The sequence below is a fragment of the Scatophagus argus genome, chromosome 13, assembly GCF_020382885.2.
Source record: "Scatophagus argus isolate fScaArg1 chromosome 13, fScaArg1.pri, whole genome shotgun sequence".
Classification (NCBI taxonomy): Eukaryota; Metazoa; Chordata; class Actinopteri; family Scatophagidae; genus Scatophagus; species Scatophagus argus.
The window spans coordinates 21,733,873-21,758,346 of NC_058505.1; the positions used below are offsets into that span (position 1 = coordinate 21,733,873).

At 40.4% G+C, this 24,474-nt stretch overlaps 1 protein-coding gene across 1 annotated transcript in view; it reads right to left on the minus strand.

Annotated features, from left to right (window-relative positions):
• Positions 1–9,420: 9,420 nt before the first annotated feature.
• cdh6 (cadherin 6) overlaps positions 9,421–24,474 on the minus strand; it is a 73,383-nt gene continuing 58,329 nt past the window's right edge. The window contains exons 9-12 of the mRNA XM_046408512.1: positions 24,145–24,269; positions 18,770–18,887; positions 17,290–17,541; positions 9,421–13,035 (exon numbers count right to left, since the gene is read on the minus strand). Coding sequence (XP_046264468.1) covers positions 12,488–13,035; positions 17,290–17,541; positions 18,770–18,887; positions 24,145–24,269 — 1,043 coding nt within the window. The 3' untranslated portion in view covers positions 9,421–12,487. The remainder of the gene's footprint in view (positions 13,036–17,289; positions 17,542–18,769; positions 18,888–24,144; positions 24,270–24,474) is intronic.

Below are 24,474 nucleotides of genomic sequence, written 5' to 3' on the forward strand. Positions count from 1 at the left end.
TACAAACCTCAGATCTTTCTTCCTTGTATCAGAATCAGATTGTGGGCTGATGCAAGAATACAGAAGACAAAGTCAGCTGATCTGCTTTGCATTATTGTTAGATTTACATGAGGTTGTATGTATGTATTTATCCGTCATTTGAATGAAGAAGGCACAGAAATAATCACATGTAGTAGACTGTTTTTACAGCACGGAGGTCTTGTCTTTGATGTTGCATGGTTGAAAGGAAAATTTCGTAAGTGGACTTTTGCTTAAAGTGGCATATTGATTAAGTTAGAGTGGTGCAACACTCAGCCATTGATGGCCAGATGCATTCAGTCAGTCTCAATCGATGGGATGTGGGGAACAGAGCAAAAAGGTGTGTTTTAGCTGTGTGATGTGAGACCCACATGATGAGATGTAATTAGCGACTTCAAAAAAGCAACAGCACCTTCATTAAACTCTCTCTGTTGAGTCTGGCAGACGAGAGATCCAAGTTCCAGCTCCAGCTAGAAATTATTTCTCACTCTGCTCATTTTAATCGTTTGTTGAGTTCTGTTTCGAGATCTGTAGTCACTGTGCAGTTCAGTCATTTTTCTCAAAGCATAACTTTAGTGTTACCATTCATCACATCACTATTTATGTCATCACTTCAGTGGTAATGTTCTCTCTGCTGTCCATTTAATCTATTTACTAGGCAACCAAACAAGGGTAAATATGACGTAAGGTTGATGCCTGAGCAACAGAGTCAGTAATTATAAAATATATTGGAGGGACAGCCAACAATATTCAAATGTGCTCAAAATGTCCCCCCCAATATATTGATATAAAAATATAAATGAAAGTCCATGAAAATACCAAATTTAAATGAGCAACTTTAATGAATAAATTAGCATATCACCTTTATCATTGCTACCACTTCTTGTCTACTCAGTCTGTGCTGTTACATCTGACAATGGCAAAGTTGTCAAAAGACTTTCTCTTCATTTGGCAGCCCTGTGTGTTTTGTGCTTCTTTTTTGCTTTCTGGAACACCTGATTACATCTGATTATTTTCTATCCTTAACACACCTAAACTCACTTATTCGAGGAATCAACGATTCGCTTTGAAAACAAAGTCCCGTCCCCGCACCACCCCGCTGCCTGCACTGGGGAAAGCAGATCGCAACCTTTTTCTGTGGGATGGGATGAAGATCATCACCGGCTGCAGTTCAAAGCGGAGTGCCAGCATTGAAGGACATGTGGGGAGAGTGAACCAGCTAAATAACTTCTTTAACAGGTTTGACCAATCCAACTCACTCTCGTTTCAGAACACCACACCCCTCACCCCCCTTCTGCTCTCCCACTCGACACGAGCACAGAGGTGAATGTCCCCCCACTCAAAATCACGGCAGCCCAGGTGTGCGGAGAGCTGACAAACTTCATCCCAAGGCAGTGGGTCCAGATGGAGTATCCCCACGATGCTGAAGGCCTGTGCATTGGAGCTGGGAAACCCTCTACTGCACATGTTCAACCTGAGCCTGGAACTGGGGAGGGTCCCTCAGCTGTGGAAAACATCTTGCATCATCCCAGTCCAGAAGAGACCATGACCTGAAGAGCTGAGTGACTTCAGGCCGTTCGCCCTGACGTCACACGTGATGAAGACCATGGAGTGGCTACTACACCACCTGAGGCCATAGGTCTGCCATGCCCTCAACCCTACCTGGAGAAGGTGTGAGTGGAGGACGCCATACTCTGCATGCTATCCCAGTCCCTCCCTCACTTGGACAGGGGCAGCGGTGCTGTGAGGATTACATTCTTGGACCTCTCCAGCACCTTCAGCACCATCCAGCCTCTGCTCCTTGGAGATAAACTGATAGAGATGGGAGTAGGCTCACACCTGATGGCATGGATTACGGACTACCTGACAGGCAGACCTCAGTATGTGTGACTGGGGGACTGCAGGTCTGACGCTGTGGACAGCAGCATGATAGCGCCACAGAGGACCGTGTTCTCTCCAGACTTCTGGACTCTGAGTCCTGCAAATGTTTGCAGACGACACTGCTATCGTGAGCTGTATCAGGAGTGGACAGGAGGAGCAATACAGGAAACTGATACAGGACTTCGTCGCATTGTGCAACCCCAACCACCTGCACCTCAACACCACCAAGACCAGGGAGATGGTGGTGGACTTCAGGAGGTCCAGGCCTCACCCGGAGCCTGTGACCATCAACAGGGATTGTGTGGAGATTGTAGAGACTTATACCTATGAATGCAGCTGGATGATGAAGTGGACTGCCATCACAGAAGCTCAATGCAGGAGAGGACAGAGTCAACTGTACTTCCTGAGAAGGCTGGCGTCCTGCAACATCTGCACAAAGCTGCCGCAGATGTTCTATCAGACTGTTGTGGCAAGCACCCTTTTTCCCTCTTCTCGGTGTGCTAGGGAGGTAGTGTCAAAATGAGGGATGCCTCACGTCTGGACAAACCGGTGAGGAAGGCCTGCTCTGTTGTGGGCACTGAGCCGGACAGCCTGACATCTGTGGCAGAGCAACAGGCACTGAGCAAGCTCCTGTCAATCATGGACAATACACAGCATCCACGGCACGGCATCGTCTCCAGGCAGAGGAGCAGCGTCAGTGACAGGCTGCTGCCACTGTCCTGCTCCACTGACAGGCTGAGGAGATCATTCCTCCCCGACGCCATGCAGCTTTCCAACTCCACTCGGTGACGGAAACATTAACAACTGTAACATTGTTCACTGTTCTGAACTGGAATCTGCACTACACACTGTTCACCAATACACCTTAAATTATTACACATTCTGCTTGTACCAGACTTTGTACTTTGTAATTTTTGAGTCGTGTTCTTTTATTAGTATTTATTGCATGCCTTTTTATCTGATACTTCTGGAATTTTGTGAATTTTCCTTAGGGATGAATAAAATATCTATCTATCTATCTATCTATCTATCCTTCTAAGACGTCTGGCACAATTCCCCCTCACGTTTTACACCTTGGACTTCTGTTACAACTCTGACTCCTGCCACCTCCAGGACTGTGCCTTGGGGAGCACCTGTGTTACTCGCCATGACCTCAGAGCTAGTCCATGTAGATCACATTTTTATAAAAGATATATATAGAGAAAATTACCTCCAACTCTGCAGTTGCTCTCAAACTCAAATCTCATCAGCATGATTGTCTACTGCCTGCAGCACCAATTAATAGTTATAATAATAACCATTTAAAAATTAACAGCGATTTTTTGGAACACTTAACATGAGGTCCAAAGAGGTGTCTACATAACTGAAAGAAGCCATCAAGAGGCTGAAAAAAATAAAATAAACCCAACAGAGAGGTAGCAAAAACATTGGGAGTGGCCAGAACAGTTTGGAACATTCTTTAAAAGAAGGAACTAATTAGCAAGCTCAGCAACACAAAAGGCCTGGAAAACCACGAAAGGTTCTCCCAATATATATGTTGTATTGTTATCAATATAAACTACAATAGAACAAACAGGTGCAAACATATGCTGAATACAAATTGTGGAGACTGTCCAAAATAGACCATCATTTAACCGCTCTAATTAAAGTTTATCCACTGGTTCTGTGAAACCCCTAAAAACTCCTCTGAATCAATCAAAATTACACACTTAGAATATTTTGCCTTGATAAAAATAAATAAATCAATAAAATCCTCTCATGCTGTAAAATGGCTTAAATGTACTCCTACACCTTTGTCTTCAGGTAGTGCGTGTCCCCTAAATAGTCCCCATCTCTGTCTCTACCCACCCCTCCTCCACTTACCTGCAGCGCGAGCATTTTTCTGATTTTCAGAACTGTGCTCTGGGAAACGGCAACTGCAAGCCTGAGTTTCGTCTGGAAGCTTTCAGATCTTGCTAATTCATGAAGGCTCATCATTTCCCCTTTTGAAGCTCTACAACCTGAACACGAACCGAGCCATTGTTTTGAAAGTAGTGATATGTAGCTACACCACGTTTCACTGTTGCCCCTCCCTGAAAATTGATGGGATTGGCTCCTTAGGAATGTGATGTATGAAACCCTGGTCGTCACAATCTGTTTCTCACTAATTCATTAGTTCCAAGTTGGAGATGCTCATCTGTGGCACTGTAGTATATAGAAAACACCATGTGGACATGTTAACAAGGTTAAAATCTTGACTTTCACTGGAGGGCTTGTTAAAATGTTTGAGTTCAGCGCGCTGTTAAATGTATTTGATCTGAAAATGGAAGACATATAGCTCTTTGTTTGAACTTGGAACTTAAACAGTGGATATGTGCCATGTTTAGAAAAGCTAAAATTGCCTTTAATAATTCCAAGTGTGCCTTCAAGCATAAAGGAGGAAGGATGAGTTTAATTAGAAAATCTAATCGTGTATATGTTTGGAGTTTATAATAATCAAAGCAGAGGATAATCTTTTAATCATTTGGAAATATTATTAAACAATTTGTAATTAATTAGAACATATCTGATTAAATATTGAGTATTAAACATTAAGATTAAGGATGTGATTTGCTCTCTCTCTCCCTCTGCCATCTGTCTCTCATTTTATTTGTCTGCTTTGACTGTACTGCCTTTGTAGTTTTAAGAAAGAAAGAGAAAAAATTCTGCTTTTTTCATCTTTGTTGGACCGAATCTGATAATAATTCTCATCTCTTCAAAGTGGTCCAACAAAATCTAATGTCCGCCCTTTTCACTGATAGGAATTTAGCTCTACCCAGTGATATTCTAAACGATGTCTCACAATGGAGAAACACAATTAAAAAAAAGCATAAAAGAAACAAACAGGTTGCACTGATTAACTGATTAATTAGCATCAGCTTAGCCAAGCAGAGCAGCAGTTGGTGATTACTCTCGTGTTTCACTCTCCCATATATTTTTAGAGCAACCTTGGAATTCTGGCCATATTTCACAGTTTGCTCCTTTAAAAGTTCAACGTGCAGATGGCAACATATTAACACTGATGCTGAAACCGCATATTAACTTTGGTCGCCCTTTGCAATGCATTTTTACACAAAACAAGCACGGCTAATGTTCTGCCACACTGAGAAAGGATCATCGCACAGACAGCATGAACAAGAAGAATTATTACAGCAAGTAAAAATATTTAAATGCACATCTGGATACCATATTGTTAAACCAGCATGCCTGTGTGGGGAAACCCATGCAGATGTGAAGAGAACAGGGAGAATGATGCATGGAAACTGGAAACACAATGAACTTTGCCATGAAATTTTATATAGACATTGATGGTCCCCAGAGGATAATTAGAGACTCGTAGACCTGTTCAAAAATAAAGACCACCTACTTGTCTTTACTGAGTTTACTGGACTTAATTTTGACTTTAAATGGGATTATTTGTCTTCATCACAGCTTCAGCTCTGACGAAAGAACACAATGCTTCATTATGTTATGGGTCACTGTTGAACAGGCCCCTGATCTTGATAGTGAAAAACACCTAAGTCATGTGTAAATGCACCTTTTGGATCGGACTGACAATCCACAACGTAGATTGCTAACTATAGCCCCTCCAAAATTGATCTTTTTGTGGACAGTGCTGAAAACTCATTGAGAAAAACACTCAAATCTATTGCTCCCTTAAAAAAATCAGAGAAAATAATAAAGCAAAAGAGATTAGCGCCATGGTACAACTCTGACGTCCGCAAATTAAAGCAAAACACACTAAAACTCTAAAGGAAAGGGCGTTCCACCAAACGGATTTATCTATCTAAATCTAAATTAATTTCTTTCAAACATTCAATCAAACTTTACCTTATTTTAAACTTTCAAATATTACCTCATCATTTGTACAGACGTGCTGAAGTCTAACTGACACGGTGCGCTAATGCATTCTTTTTGTGGGCAAAAAAACAACATTTTCATTCAAACACTAATGAAGCAGACTGCTTTTTATTCTGTGTAGATGACCTCAATTACATCTCCAGTCTCACAGCGCAACACACAACAAAACACTGTTTGCCAAATCAGTATTATTCTGATTTTACACTGTTAGCCCAATATAATATAATAGAAAATGACATTTGCCATCAGAAACAATTAAAAAATAACTTAAAAAAATGTATATATCATACTTTCATGAATTAAAAGAAGTAATCTCAACATGCATGCAGGCCTGCATTTTCACTGGCTTGCTGTCGTAGTGAAAAAGAATTCATGACGGTGTTTGGAGACTGAATCCCTGTCAGTTTCCCTGTTTTTATTTTATTTTATTTTAATGCCAGTTGACAGTAAAGACAGTTTCTAATGTTGAATGGTTACTAAAAGAACTGATTCCTTCTCTGTCCGTCATCTTCTCCCCCAGTGTGTGTTGTGCCTGTGGTGAAGGGAAAAGCCCAGCCCTGCAGGCCACACACAGCAGAACATCCCAGTGAAGCTGCTCAGCAACTCCTTCAATCCATGTCTTGAGGAATGAATAGTAATGCATTTTTGAGTGTATCTGTCTGTGACTTTCTGAATATATATATATATATAGTGTGTGTGTGTGTGTGTGTGTGTGTGTGTGTGTGGTGCTCTCTGACTAGGGGTCGGGTTAGTGAGTTTGACAGTCATATTTTATCTTCTTACACGACAACCTCATCAAAGATTAACAGAGAAAAAAAGTATGAAGCACTAATGGAGGCACGCGGTGTACTCATAGCATAGCTGTCATCACTAATGCTGCTACTGCGTAACCACACACACACACACACACACACACACACAGAAAGTCGGACTGAAGTGACTGATGTGCTGTACCTCTCACAGTTTCCTGCTGACAGATGGTGAAAAAATAGCAGTGATGGTACACAGAGCAGAACAGGGTTAAAGGTTTGAAATCATTCCTGTTAAAAAAAAAAAAAAATAATAAAATAAAAATCTGCCTCCATCTAAAAAAACAACAACAAAAAGCAAAACAACAGCCCAAAATCACTCTGTCAGCATCATTAGGGATACATGCAGCCCAGAACAAAAAAGTGTGCATCTTTTATGTAACTCCTTTTTTAATCTATGTAGGTTATTTCTCTGTTTTATTTACTGACAGAAACATGCTCATGAGGGCTTAGAAATTTACATCAACACAACAGTGGCCCATTTTTGAAAAATAATATTGGTGAAAGAAAAAAACAAAAGGAAAAAAGAATAACAATATGTATAATGGAGGTATGTACTGCTGTGATGATTAAAAATGATCAACTGTCAGAGCACTGTGATAACCAGCTATGAATGACAGGGCTGGACTAAACCTCTATGGGGCCCAGGGGCAGAAATAATCTCTTGGGTCCCCATTAACACTTTGTTTCTCCTGCTGTCTCTACATTGCGTATGTACCCTGACACCCACAAATGGCCACAGGGCAAGATACATTTTGCCTTGACAGACAGTCAACAACAGCACCGCTTGGTTTACTGTGTATCAGTTATTTATTTATTTTTATTTTATTTTTAGTAAGTTTAAATAAAAGATACAATTCTATTTAAAGATCCACCAGACATGTTTAAACATGTTTATAAAATGCAAAATTTTAAATAATGATATGGTTTTATTGTGGCATTGGTTATTGTGTTTATGGTTTTAATTACTTGTAGCGCTAAATAGCCAAAAGTATTGGGCCATCTGATCATTACACCAATTAGGACTTTACAACTGTAACAGCTTCCACTCCTCTGGCGAGGCTTTCCACAAGATTCTGGAGTGTTTCTGCGGGAAAGTTTGCCCATTCATGCAGTAGAACAATAATGAGGTCAGACACTGATAATGGACTAAAAGGCCTGACTCACTCTTTATTAATCCCAAGCTGGGAAATTACTTCTCTGCATTTAACCCATCACTGATTGAAACACACACATATGCAACATGCAGTGAAACACACAGGAGCAGCGGGCTGCATCAAGCGCCCGGGAATCGAACCAGCGACCTTCCGATCGCAAGCCGCTTCTCCAATCTCTAGGCCACAGCTGCCCCCATGAACTTAAAAGGTATAACATGCAGCGTTTCTAAAAGAAAAAAACAACAAATAGACTCATACAAAGCAACTTTTCTCAGTCCTCACTTATGAGTCTCCAGGTGTGTGGTGGTGTCTGTATCTCCATTGCCTGTATTTCCTTGTTTTCTTAGGACTTTGTTGTGTGGGGACCTTTCTGGACATTGCCTTTGTACACCTTTGTGTAGCCTCAAGCCAATAACAGTGTGGTCAGGTTTACTGTTTCTGTTTCTCTGTCTGTTATGGACAGATGCAGGTCTGTGTGAGCCACAGACAGACAGGGAGGCTGAGCAGAGGCACGCAGTACAAGGATGAAATCTGCACTCCAACTATATGGACATAAAATCTCGAGGGTTGTGTGGCGAGAAAACTTATTCAGAAGAAAAAAGATCTTCAAAAAATATTTTTGGCTGAGTGCCCCCCATACAAAGAGGTCCTCAGCAGGTAAAGAAGCAGAGTTTACTGTAAGATTTGCAGAATTTTAATTTTTAATTCTAACATTTTTAGAATTTTAATGGCTGTGGCTCATGAGGTAGAGTGGTTGTCCACTGATCAGAAGGCAGGTGGCTCAGTTCCTGGCCACTGCAGTGTTTTTGGGGCAAGACACTGAATCCCATGTCACTCCTGCTGGTTGTTCCATCGGTGTGTGAGTGTTTGTGTGAATGACTGTTGCTCCTGATGAGCAGGTGGCACCTTGCACAGTATCCTCTGCCACCAGTGTATGAATGTTTGTGTGAATGGGTGAATGCTGGCTCACGTTGTAAAGAGCTTTGACTAGTCAGGCTAGAAGAGTGCTATATGAGCACAGTCCATTTACATTACCATTTATTCCAAAAAATTAGACATTTCAAGTTAAATAACTTAATTAATAATAAGAAAATATAAACAGCATATGTGAAGCATGTCAGGATAGATCCTATGTTCCAATTTCATACAACACATTAAGGTAACAGTATTCAGCATGGACTAACCACAAAATACTATTTGTGCAGTCAGTATAGAGAAATTCAAATAGGACAGGAAGTGGAAATGATACAATACATGCGACTACGGCAAGCCAATTAAACTTCACAGATAGAAAGCAACATGTTTTTCTGAAAATGCTCCTCTTCTGTTCATCAGATCTGAAGGTGACATTTTAAGTTTACTACAAATGTTGACAATGACTCTTCTATTCAAGTGTGACAGTGAACCTACATAAAAATAGCAGGACCCTGAAGCTGAAGCAGTTAAATGTAACTCAGCCATTTTTCATTTGATTATTTACACCTGAGACACATCCATTTGAACCTATAGAAGAAGCAGGGGCAATAGTGTTATTAATGAGCTTCAGAAATAAGCAGAATGTGTTATTATGTTATTTTATCTCTAAGATACTACAGGCAACTTTTAATGAGTCACTGAATTAAAAAAAGAACAAACCAAATAACCCCGAAAACAAACAAACAAAAAACCAAGAACACTTTCATTGTAAAAGTTTATTTTGATAAAATTAAACAACTTGATAGCACATCGTATATGAACGGTAGACTGCCCACAGCGAGATTCACACCTCCAAAATTACATTAGAAAACAGTGAAGCTGGACGGTATTTTGATTTTTTTTTTTCTCTCCAAGAATATCATGTGTCCTATAAATATTTGATACAAAAAGAATGAGTAACAATATAAAGAAAAATATGCAGACATTTTTGTTTTAAGCCTTCAGAGCAGACCACAGTCACAAAACACAACTGGAACAAACTGCTGCTTTTACTGAAACTGCCAAAATACACAATACAAACTCCTGATAGCAAATGAGAAGAACAAAGAATCTGAATCAGTGAATGATTTTGACTTCAAACATTCATCCCTCATGTTATTTTTTACATAGCATTGAAGCGGACTGTCGTGATTTCAATATTTTGCTTCATTACTGTGATGTCAAAGCAAAAAGTGAATACACTTCTTTCCAGTGTCATTTAATTACAACATTTAATCAGAAAAGCCCATGTCTGAATAAAACACAATGATGGGATGAAGAAAACTAAGCAATAAACCACTAAATAAAAAAAGCTCTTATTTTTTTTCCTCATCTCTGACAAAGTGTGGCAGGATTGCTTTGGGCAAAAACATTTGGATCATATCTTCAAACGATGTGAGCACGTCAGAGTAAACAGGTACGAACAGGAAAACATATTAAGCTGAAAATGAGGTTTCCAGTCAATAAAAGACATTCAATCTATGAAGTAGGGCTGTCACTTTTTAGAGGTCAAGTTGAAACAAATGTGTCCTAAGAAGTAATTTGTTCAAATTACTCTGAATGCAAAACCACAAAACCAAATCCTGAGCCAGTGCTATGTTGTAAAACCGATGTGGTTCCATTCATCCACGGTGCGTCCTGACTTGCATTTGTTGTCAGGTAACGTTACTGTTTTCCCATTTAGTGCTGAATCCAAAATACCTCACTTCTCAGATGGTTTAGTGTCATGATTATCTGCTTAGCATGTGTTGCTCCTGAATATATTGTTTTTTTTTTTGGCATCAACATGAGATAGTTTATCCTTTGGATCATGTATTCAAAAATTATATATAAGGTGTTAATCAGTGAGCTTTGGAGGTAAATGTATTTTGTTACCTTTGGACACAGCTGGCTGCTTCTCTAAGCTAAGTGAAGCTAAGCTAAGATAATAGGCGGTTACAATAGCTTCATATTTGCAGTACAGACATGAGAGTGGTATCAATATTGACATCAAACTATGTAAAAGAATAACAGAAATAAGCCCAATTCCCAAAATATTGAACTATTGATTTAACAAAACATTAACTTTTTATTAACCTGTTATGGCTAATGTGTTAGCAGAGAGGGAGCAATATTAGCATCCCTTTGGAGTGATGTTTATGTATACATGAGCAATCTCCACATGTAGTATTCAGTTAGTTTGGCTCAATCAACACTGCTTTTCAGCTCTTAAATGCTCATACTTTCAACAGCTAGTCGCTAACTGTTGCCTCTCTTCTGGTGCCGCGTAAATAAAGATGGACGACATGATACCTCCCCAAAATTAAAGCCAAAACACGTTCAAAAAGGGACATCAGCTAAACTAAAAAGTCAAACTACATGTCAAATAAATTTCTCCAAAGATGGTTTCTGTCATTTTAGGCAGTTTTTATCATACTCATGTATGTTCAAGTGTTCATTTTGTTGATAAGTTTGGTTTTAATTACTTATTATTTAAAAAAAAAAAAAAAAAAGGAGGGGCGTGTTCCAGCAAGTTCAGTCTGAATTTATGAATAAAAAGTGACAGCTCAACTGTTATGACAAGGCTTCCACTTGTCCCTTATGTAAATATGAAGAATATTCTCAATGAAAATACTTCAACACTGTTCAACAACTGTCTGTGATATCTTAAGTTGTATATTAGAGAAAAAAAGACAGTAAAATGAGAGATTTATAGAACTCAGCATATGTCCAATAAAACTCAGTTCAACCACATTTCAGACACAATATACACTTAATCAAGCGCTAAAAATCTAGAAATGATGCTGTGAACATATATATTCTTTGTGTGAGCAGCACAAAAAAAACAGCTAAAATAATCTAAAAACCTGCATAAACATAAAGAAATCAGTGCATTTAGTCATGTGAGTTATCCTCTTTTTACTCTGTGTCCCGAAGAAGGCGAGATTCAAGCACGGATCCTTATCAACAGGTCCTCTGGAATGGTCCGTTTGTACAAGACAGCAAAAAAAAAAAAAAACAACAAGCAATCATGTAAGAGTCATTCGCCCTCTCCGATGTCAGCCAACCTACAGGCGTTCACAGTTAAGCTCGAAGGGCAGCAGAAGGGCACTTAGTCAAAACAAACAAAAAACAAAGGTGTTCTTCCCCACACTCTTCACTTCATATCTGCAGAGGTAAGTGGTGTTTTGTTGACTCATCTGGTTCAGAATACTTTCCCCCATTCTGTCAAAAGCCACAAGAAACACTCTGCAAAATGGTTATTTGGTAACCAAGGAGAGATTAAAGCAAAGCCTGAAAGTGTTTAAAGTCCAATTCTCAATACAAAATACAGTCCAAATTTGATTCAGAACTCCATTCAGGCCTGAAATGACTCTTTGAAGAGGTTTACACTGATGGGTGAAGATTGTTGGGCTTTCCAATTGTGCTGGTTGATTTACATTTCTACATCCATTAGTTTCCGTTCCCAAGATCAGATATTTAGGACTTCTTGTCTCCTTCTGAAAATGACTTGCTAAGCGTTTTTGGATCCATGTGCAGTGAAGGCAGCTCAAGAATCAGGGAGCATTTTTAAATATCCCATTAAATGGAATTAACATCTGCCAGCACATCTGTTGGTTCATCATGTGGAGTGTGTGTTGTCTCTATTTTTAAATGTACTCACGTTTTCTTAAAGCTCATCAGCAACGGTCACAATCTCTGATACTGAGTTTGTGGTAAATAGATGCTGCTGTATCTGGTCCTGCAGTGGTCAAAATCTTTCCTATCCTTGTCCTCATGTGGGAGTGAGTGTGTAATTTGGTGTTTTTGTTAGGAGAAGTCACTGTCCTCAGCACCATACAGGTCAGCTAGTTTCCTAAATCTTGGCCCCCAGTCACTCAGGTAGTGGTAGTCCTGTTCAGCCTCAGACGACGCTGAGCCCAGCGAGCTAAGTGACTCGGCCACTGATCCTGCACCCTCGTAGGCGTAGGTGGCCAGCGAATCGTATGGGGGCGCTGTTGGGTTACAGTCGTTCTCTAACACTCTCTGATTGATGAACTCACGAACGTCCCCATTATCCCGTGACGCCATGCCTACTGGCGGCATGATGAGGCCAGAGGGAGCGGGGGCAGGACGGCGGTGCGGCGGGTACAGCAGGGTGTCAGTGGGGATGATGTCACGCCTCTGTTTGGTGGACTCCTCCAATGCGGCGGCAGCGTCTGGGTGTCGCAGTGCTCCAATGTCAAAAGCCTGGGTGTCCTCCTCACCTCCGCCCTCATCATTGTAGCTCACCACGTTGTCCCGGACATCTTCCTTGGAGATGATGAGAGGCTCCTGCTTTCTCTGGCGTTTCAACGCTGTGAATAGAACGACGATCACTGCAACAAACAACAGCCAGAAGATATGGAATTAGACAATTTTAAAGTAAACAGCACTGAATATACAACCAAATGAGAACAGATGGTAATTCAAAGGAATATTTCTGTTTATTTCAATGGTCTCATTCGAGTAGCTTTGTTTATATTGGTTATGCAACTCTATATTTAAGTTAACTGCTTAGGTTTGGGACCATGGTGACAACACTACAATGAAGTGAGGGCAAGAAGTTAACGGTTTAGCCAGATTATCTAAACCACTTAAAACCAAACGACACCAAAAAGTGATGTGCATTCACAACTGTACTAAGGACGGCCTTGTTCATACATACGAAAAGTCAGCTTTTCCCTTCATTTTGTTTGAAGTGAGTGGTGTAAAAACAACTGTGTGTGCTTGACAAGTGTTATTATTGAGTTGTAGCAACTTTCTGCACGCCAGCGCCTCACGACATACATCTGGTGCCATTTTTATTTTTCTTCACCTCTGTTCCAAAACAAACAGCCTGAGTCTGCCACTGTAGAGTATATACAATGTTGATATTTGATGTCCAGGCTCTGACCTCATCACTCCCCACATGGTAGCGCCAAACCTAACTCGTTGGGGAGTGGGGAGTGACGATAATAACTTCCCCCTAAGGGCACTATAGATTTAAAGCCTACAGGTGCATGTGGGGATGGAGGTGGGGCTTTTGAAATACTACAGCATGTGACAACATGACATTGAGGTCTGGCAGCAAAAGAGATAGCAGAGCACTGACAGCATTCAAGTACATCAAAAGGGTGTGTGGGATAAATGTTGCAGTAAGCTACTGTATGTGAGAATAGCAACAGACTGGACCTTCATTTTCATTTCATAATGAAAACAAATGAAACTAAATCAAACCTCCAGCTGGTGATAAAAAGCACAGTATCACAGTATTCAACAATGGAAATATGAACAGGAAAAGCAGACTTGTTTTTGAAGATGTGTATCATACTTCTTGATTCAAACCAAGCCATGGATATTTAAACACGGTGTAATAAAATAAGTGTAAAAACATAAAGGCTGCACAGGCCGGTCACAGGCAGACAGAAAGGACGGCAGCCTTTGATTTCAGAGAGGGCTCAGCCATAAGTAATCATGCAGAACATTTGATTGGCTGAGTTCATGCAGGCCGTTTTGAATTTAAATCAAGTAGGAGCACAGCAGCAACAAGAAAGAGCAGAGGCGGAGTTAAGGTCAGAGAGCTGAGATAACCAATAATGCATACACAGTAACACCGCAAATCACGGCATGAAAGGTCTGCAAAGGAGCAGGAAAGCGTGAGCTGTGCTGCGAATGCGAGAACACCAGATATTGAAAGGGAAAAGTAAAGCTAAACATGGAGGTGGATACAGAAATACAGAATGAGAAAGATCTGTATTGATAAAAAGGCGGTTATTGTATAGTGTGTACAGGGCAGAGAGAGAGTCAGTGATGTCTGCTGAAAGAGAAATGAACAGAGGGAGAGAAGGAAAAAAAGAAAATAGTAATGTGATGATTGGGGTGATGATGAATACATTCATATGCATATCAGCCCTACTACAGGCTCAAGGCTGTGTTATGATTACCATTTTAAGCATACACAATGAGGGTTCTATCAGGATACAAACTGAGAACTGGCTTCTTGGTTCTGGTATAAATAGACGTCTGAATATATTCTCTGCCTTCGTATAAGTTCTACATGTGTTATCCCACATTTTCTGAAAGGTTACGTTCTTAGGGTGTGATCACACCTAAACTTTTTTTCTTTGGTGTGAATAGGAAATGGTTCAAGTCCAACCTGCGTGGTTACAGTCCCAATAGGTCTAAGTGATCACAGCTAGATGAGTGTGGTGGATCTGTCTGATCTCTTAACTGTAGTGTCTCTTCTCTGGCATTCATTCCAGTTGAGAAGAACTACTGTAGCTGCAGTCTGCACTGTACTTCGTCCCCAGGCTGTTATATCAACGTCTATTTCATTACAAATTCAACTTTAAGGCTGTTGGTGGGAATTATGTTGATGCTAATAAAGCCCACCTCCTGGGTGATGACTGATACTCACATGTCAGTACAGTGATGTCAGTGCTACTCTCATGTTACGAGTGACCTACCCTTATGAAAAAATTATCTAAAAATCTTTGGTGAAAATGCACAAATGCTTTTGTGTTTGACAATTAGAAGTGGAAGTGGAATATTTTACCCAGTGAGCCTGACAAACCAATTCATGGTATCCATTGCTTCATGTGATATTGTATGGTATCGTACCATGTCAGGTTGCCACTAGTGATTATTTTCGTCGCTGATTAATCTCCAGACTATTTTCACAATTACTCAATTAATACTTAAGTCTATAAAATGTCAAAAAAAATTCATCGGTGAAGTGGATGAACTAATCTGCAGACTGGAGTGACAAACAGAATGATGGGTGTCTCATAGTAGCAGATTCGACGCTGACCGAATGAGCATCATAATAAGTTATAATAAAATACTAGGGGTCATAGGCCAGTCCTCTGCTGGCAGCTTTCAGGCTTGACTTCAATGTTTTTTATTGTGCAGTTGCTGTGGCTGCTCTGACTTAGAAGATGTCGGAGTTCAAGTTTGCTTTATGTAAAATGTTCTCACGCTGTTATGAACCTTGCCCCCTCAAATTAAAGGAAAAACTATGAATGTTGTGCAACATTTTGCACAATGACATTACAGACTGACTTTCTCTCAGCAGCCCCCCCCCCCACTCTGACCGACTTCCAATGTCCCTGGTGTGTGTCCACTAAGTCTGCAATGACTGCACTTTCAGAAGCATAAATATGTATTCATTTTCCCAACAGCCCACTGGACTGTGACCACTGTGTGAATAAGAGGATAAGTGGGGATGTGGCGGCAGATGAGATGCATTCATTTCCATACAAGTTTGATTCTGATGAGCAGCATCAGACGGGAGCTCTGAACCACCACTGTTTTCCATTACAGCAAACGAGAAAGCACAGTGGCTGCTTGTGTTTACGATGCCGTGTAATGGAAGCAACTCACTGGGCAAACTCAAGTGTTATCATACATTCTTCGTGTTGCGTGCAAACACGTCATTTAGGTTATAATTATTTTCCTGTTATTTTAATTTTAAAAGCTAAATGTATTTTTTTTCTATATCTTTTTACCAGTTAGGTTTCTTTAGAAATTAATTGTTTTTATTAAACTTCATTATTCATGTTAAAAACTTTGAAAGAAGCAACTAAAAGTCAACTGAATGACATTGCATATATTAAGCATGTTCTCTTCTGTGCACCGGCTATCGGCGGGGAGGTTCTCCCTTGCGGGCCGGGTCCCGCTCCGAGTTTCCTCAGCATTTCACCATACAGCATTTCATTATAATTTCATTATTAGAATTTCATTCTTGTGAAATGTTAAAATCATATTGAGGTGGTATGGAAAGTGAAACTGAACGGATGAATGGCATGAAAAATTTAAAATTCTTATGAGTTGAGATTTTGTTTTACTTGTCTTTTTAGTAATGTTGTTCTCATGTTGTTAACTGCTTTCCTGCCTGTACAACATCCATTGCACGTCTGCCCGTCCTGGGTGAGGGATCCCTCCTCTGTTGCTCACCGTGAGGTTTCTTCCATTTTTTCCTGTTAAAGGTTTTTCTGGGAGTTTTTCCTTAGTCGATGTGAGGGTTGAAGGGCAGAGGATGTTGCTGATGTTATGTTAAGCCCTTTTAAACAAACTGCTTGTAAAAATGGGCTATACAAATAAAGTTGACTTGTCTTGTCTTGTTCTGTGGCTTGTGTACAAACCAGCATGCTTTGGGTAAGAGAAGCCCAGGACATTCTTGAGTTAAAAAAAAAAAAAAAAAAAAAAAAAGTTACTTTTGTTTACCTGACTTCTGAGATTGAATAGAAAAAAAAATACTGCTGGTACTAGAGTCACCAAAACATAGCTTTAATTCTAATGCAACATGTGACCTGACTACTCTTGTATTTGGGCTGCAGATCAGAAATAGCACTTCAGTTCAACACAGAAATCTGCACAGTATTACAAGTGTAGATTCAAAACACACATGACCAAGAAATATTGAGAAAATATCCAAGACAGAGATCACGTCTTCAAATGTCTCGTTTTGTCTAAACCTAAACATCTGTATGATGTGTTTTAGCTCACCTTGTTGTCCTATTTTAGTCTAATTGTTTTTCAAATGAATGTAACTCTGTACTGTTTGAGCAGAACGCCGTGGTGGATGCTGATACAGATATCGCCATACTCACTCAGCAGTATGATGGCACACAGGAGAATGGCGATGAGAGCTCCAGTACTGAGACCAGGAGAGCTGCTCAGAGCCTCTGCATTACACAGTTCCATGTTGCCTTCACGGTCGCACGTGCACACCCTCACGGTGAGGGTGCCAGTGCTGCTTTGCATGGGGTAGTCGCCGTCGGTAATCACTACGGGAACCAGGTAGATGCTTTGGTGAAGGCGGCTGTAACTGGCTCGGCGTGTCAGGATGCCAGCAGTGTTATCTGAGCATAAGAAAGTTCAGTTAGAATACCAGAACGGCTCACCTGCAGTGCACGCTCTGTCACCTAATCTTTCACACAGCATAAATGGGAATTAAAATCACTTTATTAATCTCTTTATGTTGGAAAGAAAAATGTAGGTTCAACAAGGTGACAGTCATTCCTTCTATCTCAGTGAGGGGACAAAGAATGATGATGATGATGAAGCTACTTTACAACTTGGGGCTAATGAACTGTTGAATTAAGCAGTTGCCACAGAAACAAAAATGTAAAAAAAAAGTAGTAAAAAAGTATAAAGTGTGCATTGCTCAAGAACACATTCATGTTGCCAAAAAAAGCAATTGTACCAATATTTATCCAATAATATATGAAATAGTCACTTTGAAATTTCAGATCAAATCATTTCAGTTCTATTTTCAAATTACAACCCCAATCAATCACGAATATAACTATGGTTCTACGAATACTGCCACAGATGTTATGCAGTACCTGGATTTCCAACATCTGTGGTGATGAGGAAGACTTGAGACAGCACATCCTCAGTAATGGATCTCTGTTTTTATATGGCTTGATAGAAAGATGTGGCCCACATTAGTTTTGTGGTTAAGGTTGCTGGCTGTAGCTTTGCATTCAACTGATAACCAAAAACTAACTAACTAATTCTTGGCCATATTTCCAAAAATGCCTATACCTTTAATTCAACCTCAACTGAAACATTGACTTGATTTATCTTGTGATTAACCACATCCATAGCAACCAATATGACAAATGTCAAAGTCAAAGGCTCTGGATCACAGTCACTAAATCTGTACAAATCACAGTCCTGATAATACTTTGTGTAAACAGGGTCTAGCTCCCAGGCTTTGAACATACAGTGTGTGTGATCATGCTGGTACCGATAGCATCCCTTCATCTGTCAGTCTATCATCTATAACCACTGAAGGGTTGTGGGAGGCTGGAGCCAGTCAGTGTCAGCCCACCTGACGCTGAGCTAGAAGTGGGGTACCCTGACCAGGTCTGTTGCTCAGCGCTGCAGCTAATACACTTGTTGGAATGACTGACAGAGTCGTCTTCTTCTTTTTTTGTTTTTAAAATGACTTTTTATTTTCTTGTTTCCATCCATCAGTAAACAGCTGAACATATTAGGTAAATGTATTTGTTTAATTAATGTCTTTTCTATATAACGAACATACTTCATTTAAGGCGTTGTGCCTGGTCAACTGTTGCCTACCTCCATTGTCTCGGACAGTGAAGTTGCTGCGATGGGTTCCCTCAGGAGCCAGGCTGAAGAAAAACTTGTGGCCCGCTGATGGCTCATCGGCATCGACCGCACTCACCGTCTGAATCCGCTGTCAGAGACACCAACATCCATTAAAATAAACATCCCAATAGATTAAAGTGAATTAAGAGGAGTCACTGAATGGAAAAGGACTGGCAGGGACGGAAGCTCTGTTCACATGGATGGCACACACTGCTGTCACCACTGTCTGTGCGGTAAAGCTGCCAACAGAACAGCTTGGATATTATCAGGATCACTGGTGTCTGTGATAAATAAGCCATTAATATCTCTGTCAACAACGCAACTCATAAAATAACACACTGAAGTAGGACAGTAGACACTGCAGATGGGTTTACTGTACTGTTCATGTTCATTTTACTGACTTTATATGTGACAGGGATCAGATGTATGCGTTATTACCTTTTTGTTTATCCAAACTCAGTGTGCTTCTGCTTTCATGTCATAACCATGTATATAACACATCCTGTTGTTATATTTGAGATATCATGGTTTCACACAATTATCAACAGCAGAAGGCTATGTAATCATGTAATAGCTGTTATTTTCTCTCTCTCTCTTTGCCATCCTTGATTAATTCTCTTTTATTCTAAATGTGCTGAAACACTCTGTGCTGTTTCCAGTGGAGCTTTGAGGAGTTTGACAGCAAGACATTAAAACAGCGAATTTATGTCTGGATCAGTATTTTAAATGCAAATTCAAATGGTCAATTGAGTCTTCAAAACAATGCCCTAAATGTGTGGACTGTCAAACATAAGTAACATAGAACTGTGGGAAATGCACTTAAAAGCTCTCGTTTAGACCCTCCAATGTCTATACCACAGTTACACTCTTGTACGGATAGACAATGAAATGGATTGTGCTGCAACAGAGATTCCAGAGGTTTTGTTGGGTTTTGGTGTTTTGATACAGTATTTTATTCCCCCCACAGTGTAAACTTGTCACCATTGGGATCCATTGTAGCTGACTGAATTCAAGCTGAGCACAGCTGCTGTTCTCTGTGAAGAAGCATGCACTGAACTTTTCTAGCTTTCAAATCTACAGGGGGTGAGAGCTTCACCCTCCAAAGATAGAAATTGCCTGGGGAATCACTTTAAGGCAACAAAAAAACTGAACCTGTAAAGGAATCTCAATGGGCTTCAGGTTGTTGGACAGATTCAAATTTAGAGTTTAGAGTGGAAGCATGAGATCAGAAAAGGCTGCATTAGGGACGGGAAACGATATCAATGCAAATACAACACCTGAGCTGAGGTTCATGTTTTAGCCTTTTCATTCATTCAATATTCAGTCAATAGAATTTGCCATGCTTTTTTTTAGTATTCGTTGCATTCCCTTTTATCTCAAGTCTGTCTATCTATCTATCTGCAAATAGTTTGGCTATGAGCAGTTAAACTATCAGCAGGATGGTTCTCCCTTGTGAGCAGGGTCCTGCTCAAGGTTTCTTCCTGTTAAAAGGGAGTTTTTCCTTGCCACTGTCTGCTTGCTCAGGGGTTCAGGCTCTGGGTCTCTGTAAAGCATCTAGAGACAATTTTGATTGTATAAGGTGCTATATAAATAAATTGAATTGAATTGAATTTAAATTACACTAATCAATATTTGTTTAAATACGATGGAAAAAATGACTGCATGTAATGTGAAAGCGCTTGCTCCTGGTGCCAAGCTTGACTCCCCTCAGTGATATGGAGCACTTTAGTGTCTTTAGCTAATCTCTTTGGTTTTCTGGCCCACGAACTCCAGCCTTTTCACTTAGAAAGCTCTGATAAACCCACTGTCCACTCCCTTCCCAACACTAAAAAGCCAACATACACAGTTAGCAACTAGCTGGAAAACATAGTGAAACATTTAGCTGCCAGCTGCTAAAGGCAGTGATTTTTCTCAGGGGTTGATGGAGACCAAACAGACATGAAATGAGACCGCATATTGGACTTACATGCATCAGGTGGACACAAACACAACTCCAAAAAGGATGACAATGTGGCTTTAAGTCTGCTCGATGTGCAAATAGGTGGTGATACTGTATGTTCTTGTTGGGTTTGGCCAAAAACAAGAAAAATCAATTAAAGAAGCTTTAATGTACAAATAAAATAAATCTCACTGCACAGCAGGGGCTCTGCAGCACTGCTGTTGAACCCCGGGAAGTTGTATCTTCCTGTCATTTTTCAGCTGGTGGTGACTCAAAGTATTTATGTTTTACTTTATAAACACAGCCTTATTTAATTGAATGGGAGACACTAGCTGAGAGATTAAAGGCTTTATCAAAGATTTGTGCCAATAACACATACATGTACATGCATGCGCACACTCACACACACACACACACACACACCCCACCCCAAACAAATCCAGGGCATGAGGGAGGCAGTAGAGGATATCCAGAGAACAAACACCGATGATTAACACTGATGGACAGATGAAAGGGCAGAGGAATTAAAGGATGAAAGGATGGGAGGATGACAGGGACGTGAGAAAGGCAGCGAGCCACCATACTGAAGAATGTCAAGATGATGATGTGTGTGCATGTGACTGGCATCAGCATGTTGTGTTAGGCGCGCGTGTGTGTGTGTTTGTGTGTGATTACAGATACAGATTAGTGTTTTTAATTCTATTACTCACTGCATAATATTACATGCATGATATATTTGTGTAAGTGTGCGTGAATACGTGTGTGTGTGTTTGTATAAAACCCTATTTGCTATTCTTCATGTGTGAAAGCTGCTGTCCATGACAGATTAGCTCGTCAGTCACCACAACAGAATGAAACCAAGTGGTCTCCAAGAGCACAGTCAATCACAGCTCCAGGACTGTGTGTGTGTGTGTGTGTGTGTACAGTGCATGCGCATGTATAAGCTTCTGCGCTTTAATCACATTAGTCGCATCTCATACAGTGCATGATGAATCATATCAAGTGGTATTACAGCAGAGTACAATTACACTAAGCACTATTGAGAACATTCAAATTCAGAGTTTTGACTGATAAAATATTCAGTATTACAGAGATTTAACAAAGTCAAAATTGTGTTAGTATTGCTACTGTATATCAATACTCTGATTGTTTCATTGGCTCCAAATATCACTCATGTAAAATTTGTTTTTCAGATTTGTATCAATGCACTTTTATGTTTTTGATGGGCCAAAAAAATTCTTTAAAATAAAGACAGGAGCCATATTGGCCTACATTCCTCAAACCAGGTACAAGGGTCAGTGTGACAACAACAGCTGACTCCACGTAAACGCTGTGCTTCTGTTCATAAAAGGGGCTTAGCAACTCACTGCAACCTCTTGCCCTCATCCCATAAGAGATTCACAAAAGCACATCACTGCACAATAACTACAGCACCACCTGCTCCGGGTGGCCTTTGGAGCCTGTTCATTCACTCTCTGTTGGAGCTCATTCAGATTCAGTGCTGCACACTGAAATAATGTCAGAGTGCAGCCTCTTTATGGATCATTAGTTAGCAGAAGTTTGCCATCATGCGCGTGTGTGTTTTATTTGTCAAACTATGTGAGTGAGTCTATTTCTTTTCAAAGGTGGCTGTGGATATGTTGAGGAACATCACATAACACTGCATTCACTGCAAACATGCCAACATCACACAGGTACAACAATAAAGAAGTGTGTCCCAGTACTTCTGTCTATATGGTGTATGTACTGGCTAACCCACAGTTCACAACATGTCTATCTGTCTGATGCTTGTGTTTGGTGCAGCGTTCTCAGACTTCAGGAGTTACCTCGCTTAAGGGAATGTTCTTATGACTGATAAAAGTGATGGCCTCGACCCTGAAAAGGAGTTGTAATAAATCAGGATGGCCCTTTAATTTTGCCCCCCTAACCTTCCACACTTTTGGCCTATAAACTGTAAGAAGACAAAACATATGCGCAGCTCCATTTGATGATCTCTACTCAAGCACAAAAGTGTTACTGAACACGTGCAGGTACACATAATAGGGCACTATGTGCATGATGCAGCATTTGACATAGTGCCGGTTGCTATGATTGACTACTTTTTGTAGCAGAAACGCTCTGAAAAGACAGCAGTGTGTTCGATCAATACCTCCAACAGCAGCCATATGTCCACAGCTACAGCAGCCAAGCGCTCACGGAGACAGAGCCTATTGTTAGTGTCTTTAAGACAATGTTAGCGTTTTGTGAATGTGATTATTACCTTAATTTAAAATCTAATATAGGTTTTGCCTGACAGTGCAGCCCTGTCCCACTCTGTGGTGGGTCTGTCATTTCTCTGCACAGAGAGCCCCTGCTGGCTCAGGTGAAGTAATAATTAGTAGCTTCTCCACACATCCACAGCAGCAACAGGAAAATTACTGACGATTGCCGCGGGATGTAATGAAATTACTGCTTTCTTGTCATTTCTGTTTTTTTTCTTTTTTTTGCCGCAGGGCCTGCTGTGTAGTACTGATTTGAGTTTTGGATCTTGTTCCAGGTAGAATACTTGAATTTGCTAAGCTATGAATGTAACACATTTCTACTGAATCTTTTCTCTCTCTTTGCCCTTTTATATTTGCAAAGAGAAATATACAGCACCTTCATGAGACAGGATTCTCGGTACTAGACAGCAGATTATAAGAGCTTTCACTGATTTAATTCTATGAATACCTTTATAAAACAAACTGCGCCCAACAGCACTCAGCCAAAGATTATTTGCAAGAGAAGAAGCACCACTCTCTAACAGCTCTCTATGATGATGAGTGTACCGCATTCATTCTTCAGTCTAGAAAAACTGACAAAGCAGTGAGACATTTCTGGTGAAATATGATACATGATATTTGTCACCCCACTCTCAGGAGTTGGAATCTTCTAATTAAACCTCTGTGAACGCATATTAATGCAATGTTAATTTAAGTTCATAAGCTGCATAGTTTTGATCCAGGACCACCAGATTTGGAACAAGTATCTCATGAAAAGTAAGATATGCTAAAGTTAGTTAGCTCCAGGTGTTATTTCAATGTGTCAGAGACATATCTAATCAACACCTTTTCAGTTAACAATGTCTAGATGTCATTTCGTTCCTTTTTTTTAACTGTAGTTACACTCATTTTAAAAGATGAATCTGGATGAATTTTAAAAGGGATTTGATACATGGACTCAATATGTGGATCTGATGGATTCAGAGGAGAAAAAAAATATTATTGAACACCAGTCCCAGTCTCTGATTGGTGGGACAGTCGACCTGATGCTGCACAAGCCTGATTAAGTCTGGTTACTTTGCTGTCAAGCAATGCCTTTCACACCTCCTGCCTGTCTATCAAAGCTACACAGTACAATATTTGTGAAGTAATAAAGCATGTGGTACCTGACCAGCCTTAGTTCTCTCACAGACAAAGGTTTCATACACAGTGGCGAAGGTGGGAGCGTTGTCATTGATGTCCAGCAGGCGGATGTAGACCGGAACATGGCTGCTCTGCTGGCGGGAATTATCTGGAAGGCAAATACAGAAAAAGACTTCATGCTGGGGAAAGCATGACCGAGTGTAGTTGTCTGTCTTTGTGTGTCAGCCCTGTGATTGACTGGCGACCAGTCCATTGTGAACCTGGTCAGCTGGGACAGGCTCCAGCCCCCCCACCCCGCGACCCTGACGGATATGCAGCATAGAAAACGGAAAATGGATGGATGGTTGAGCATA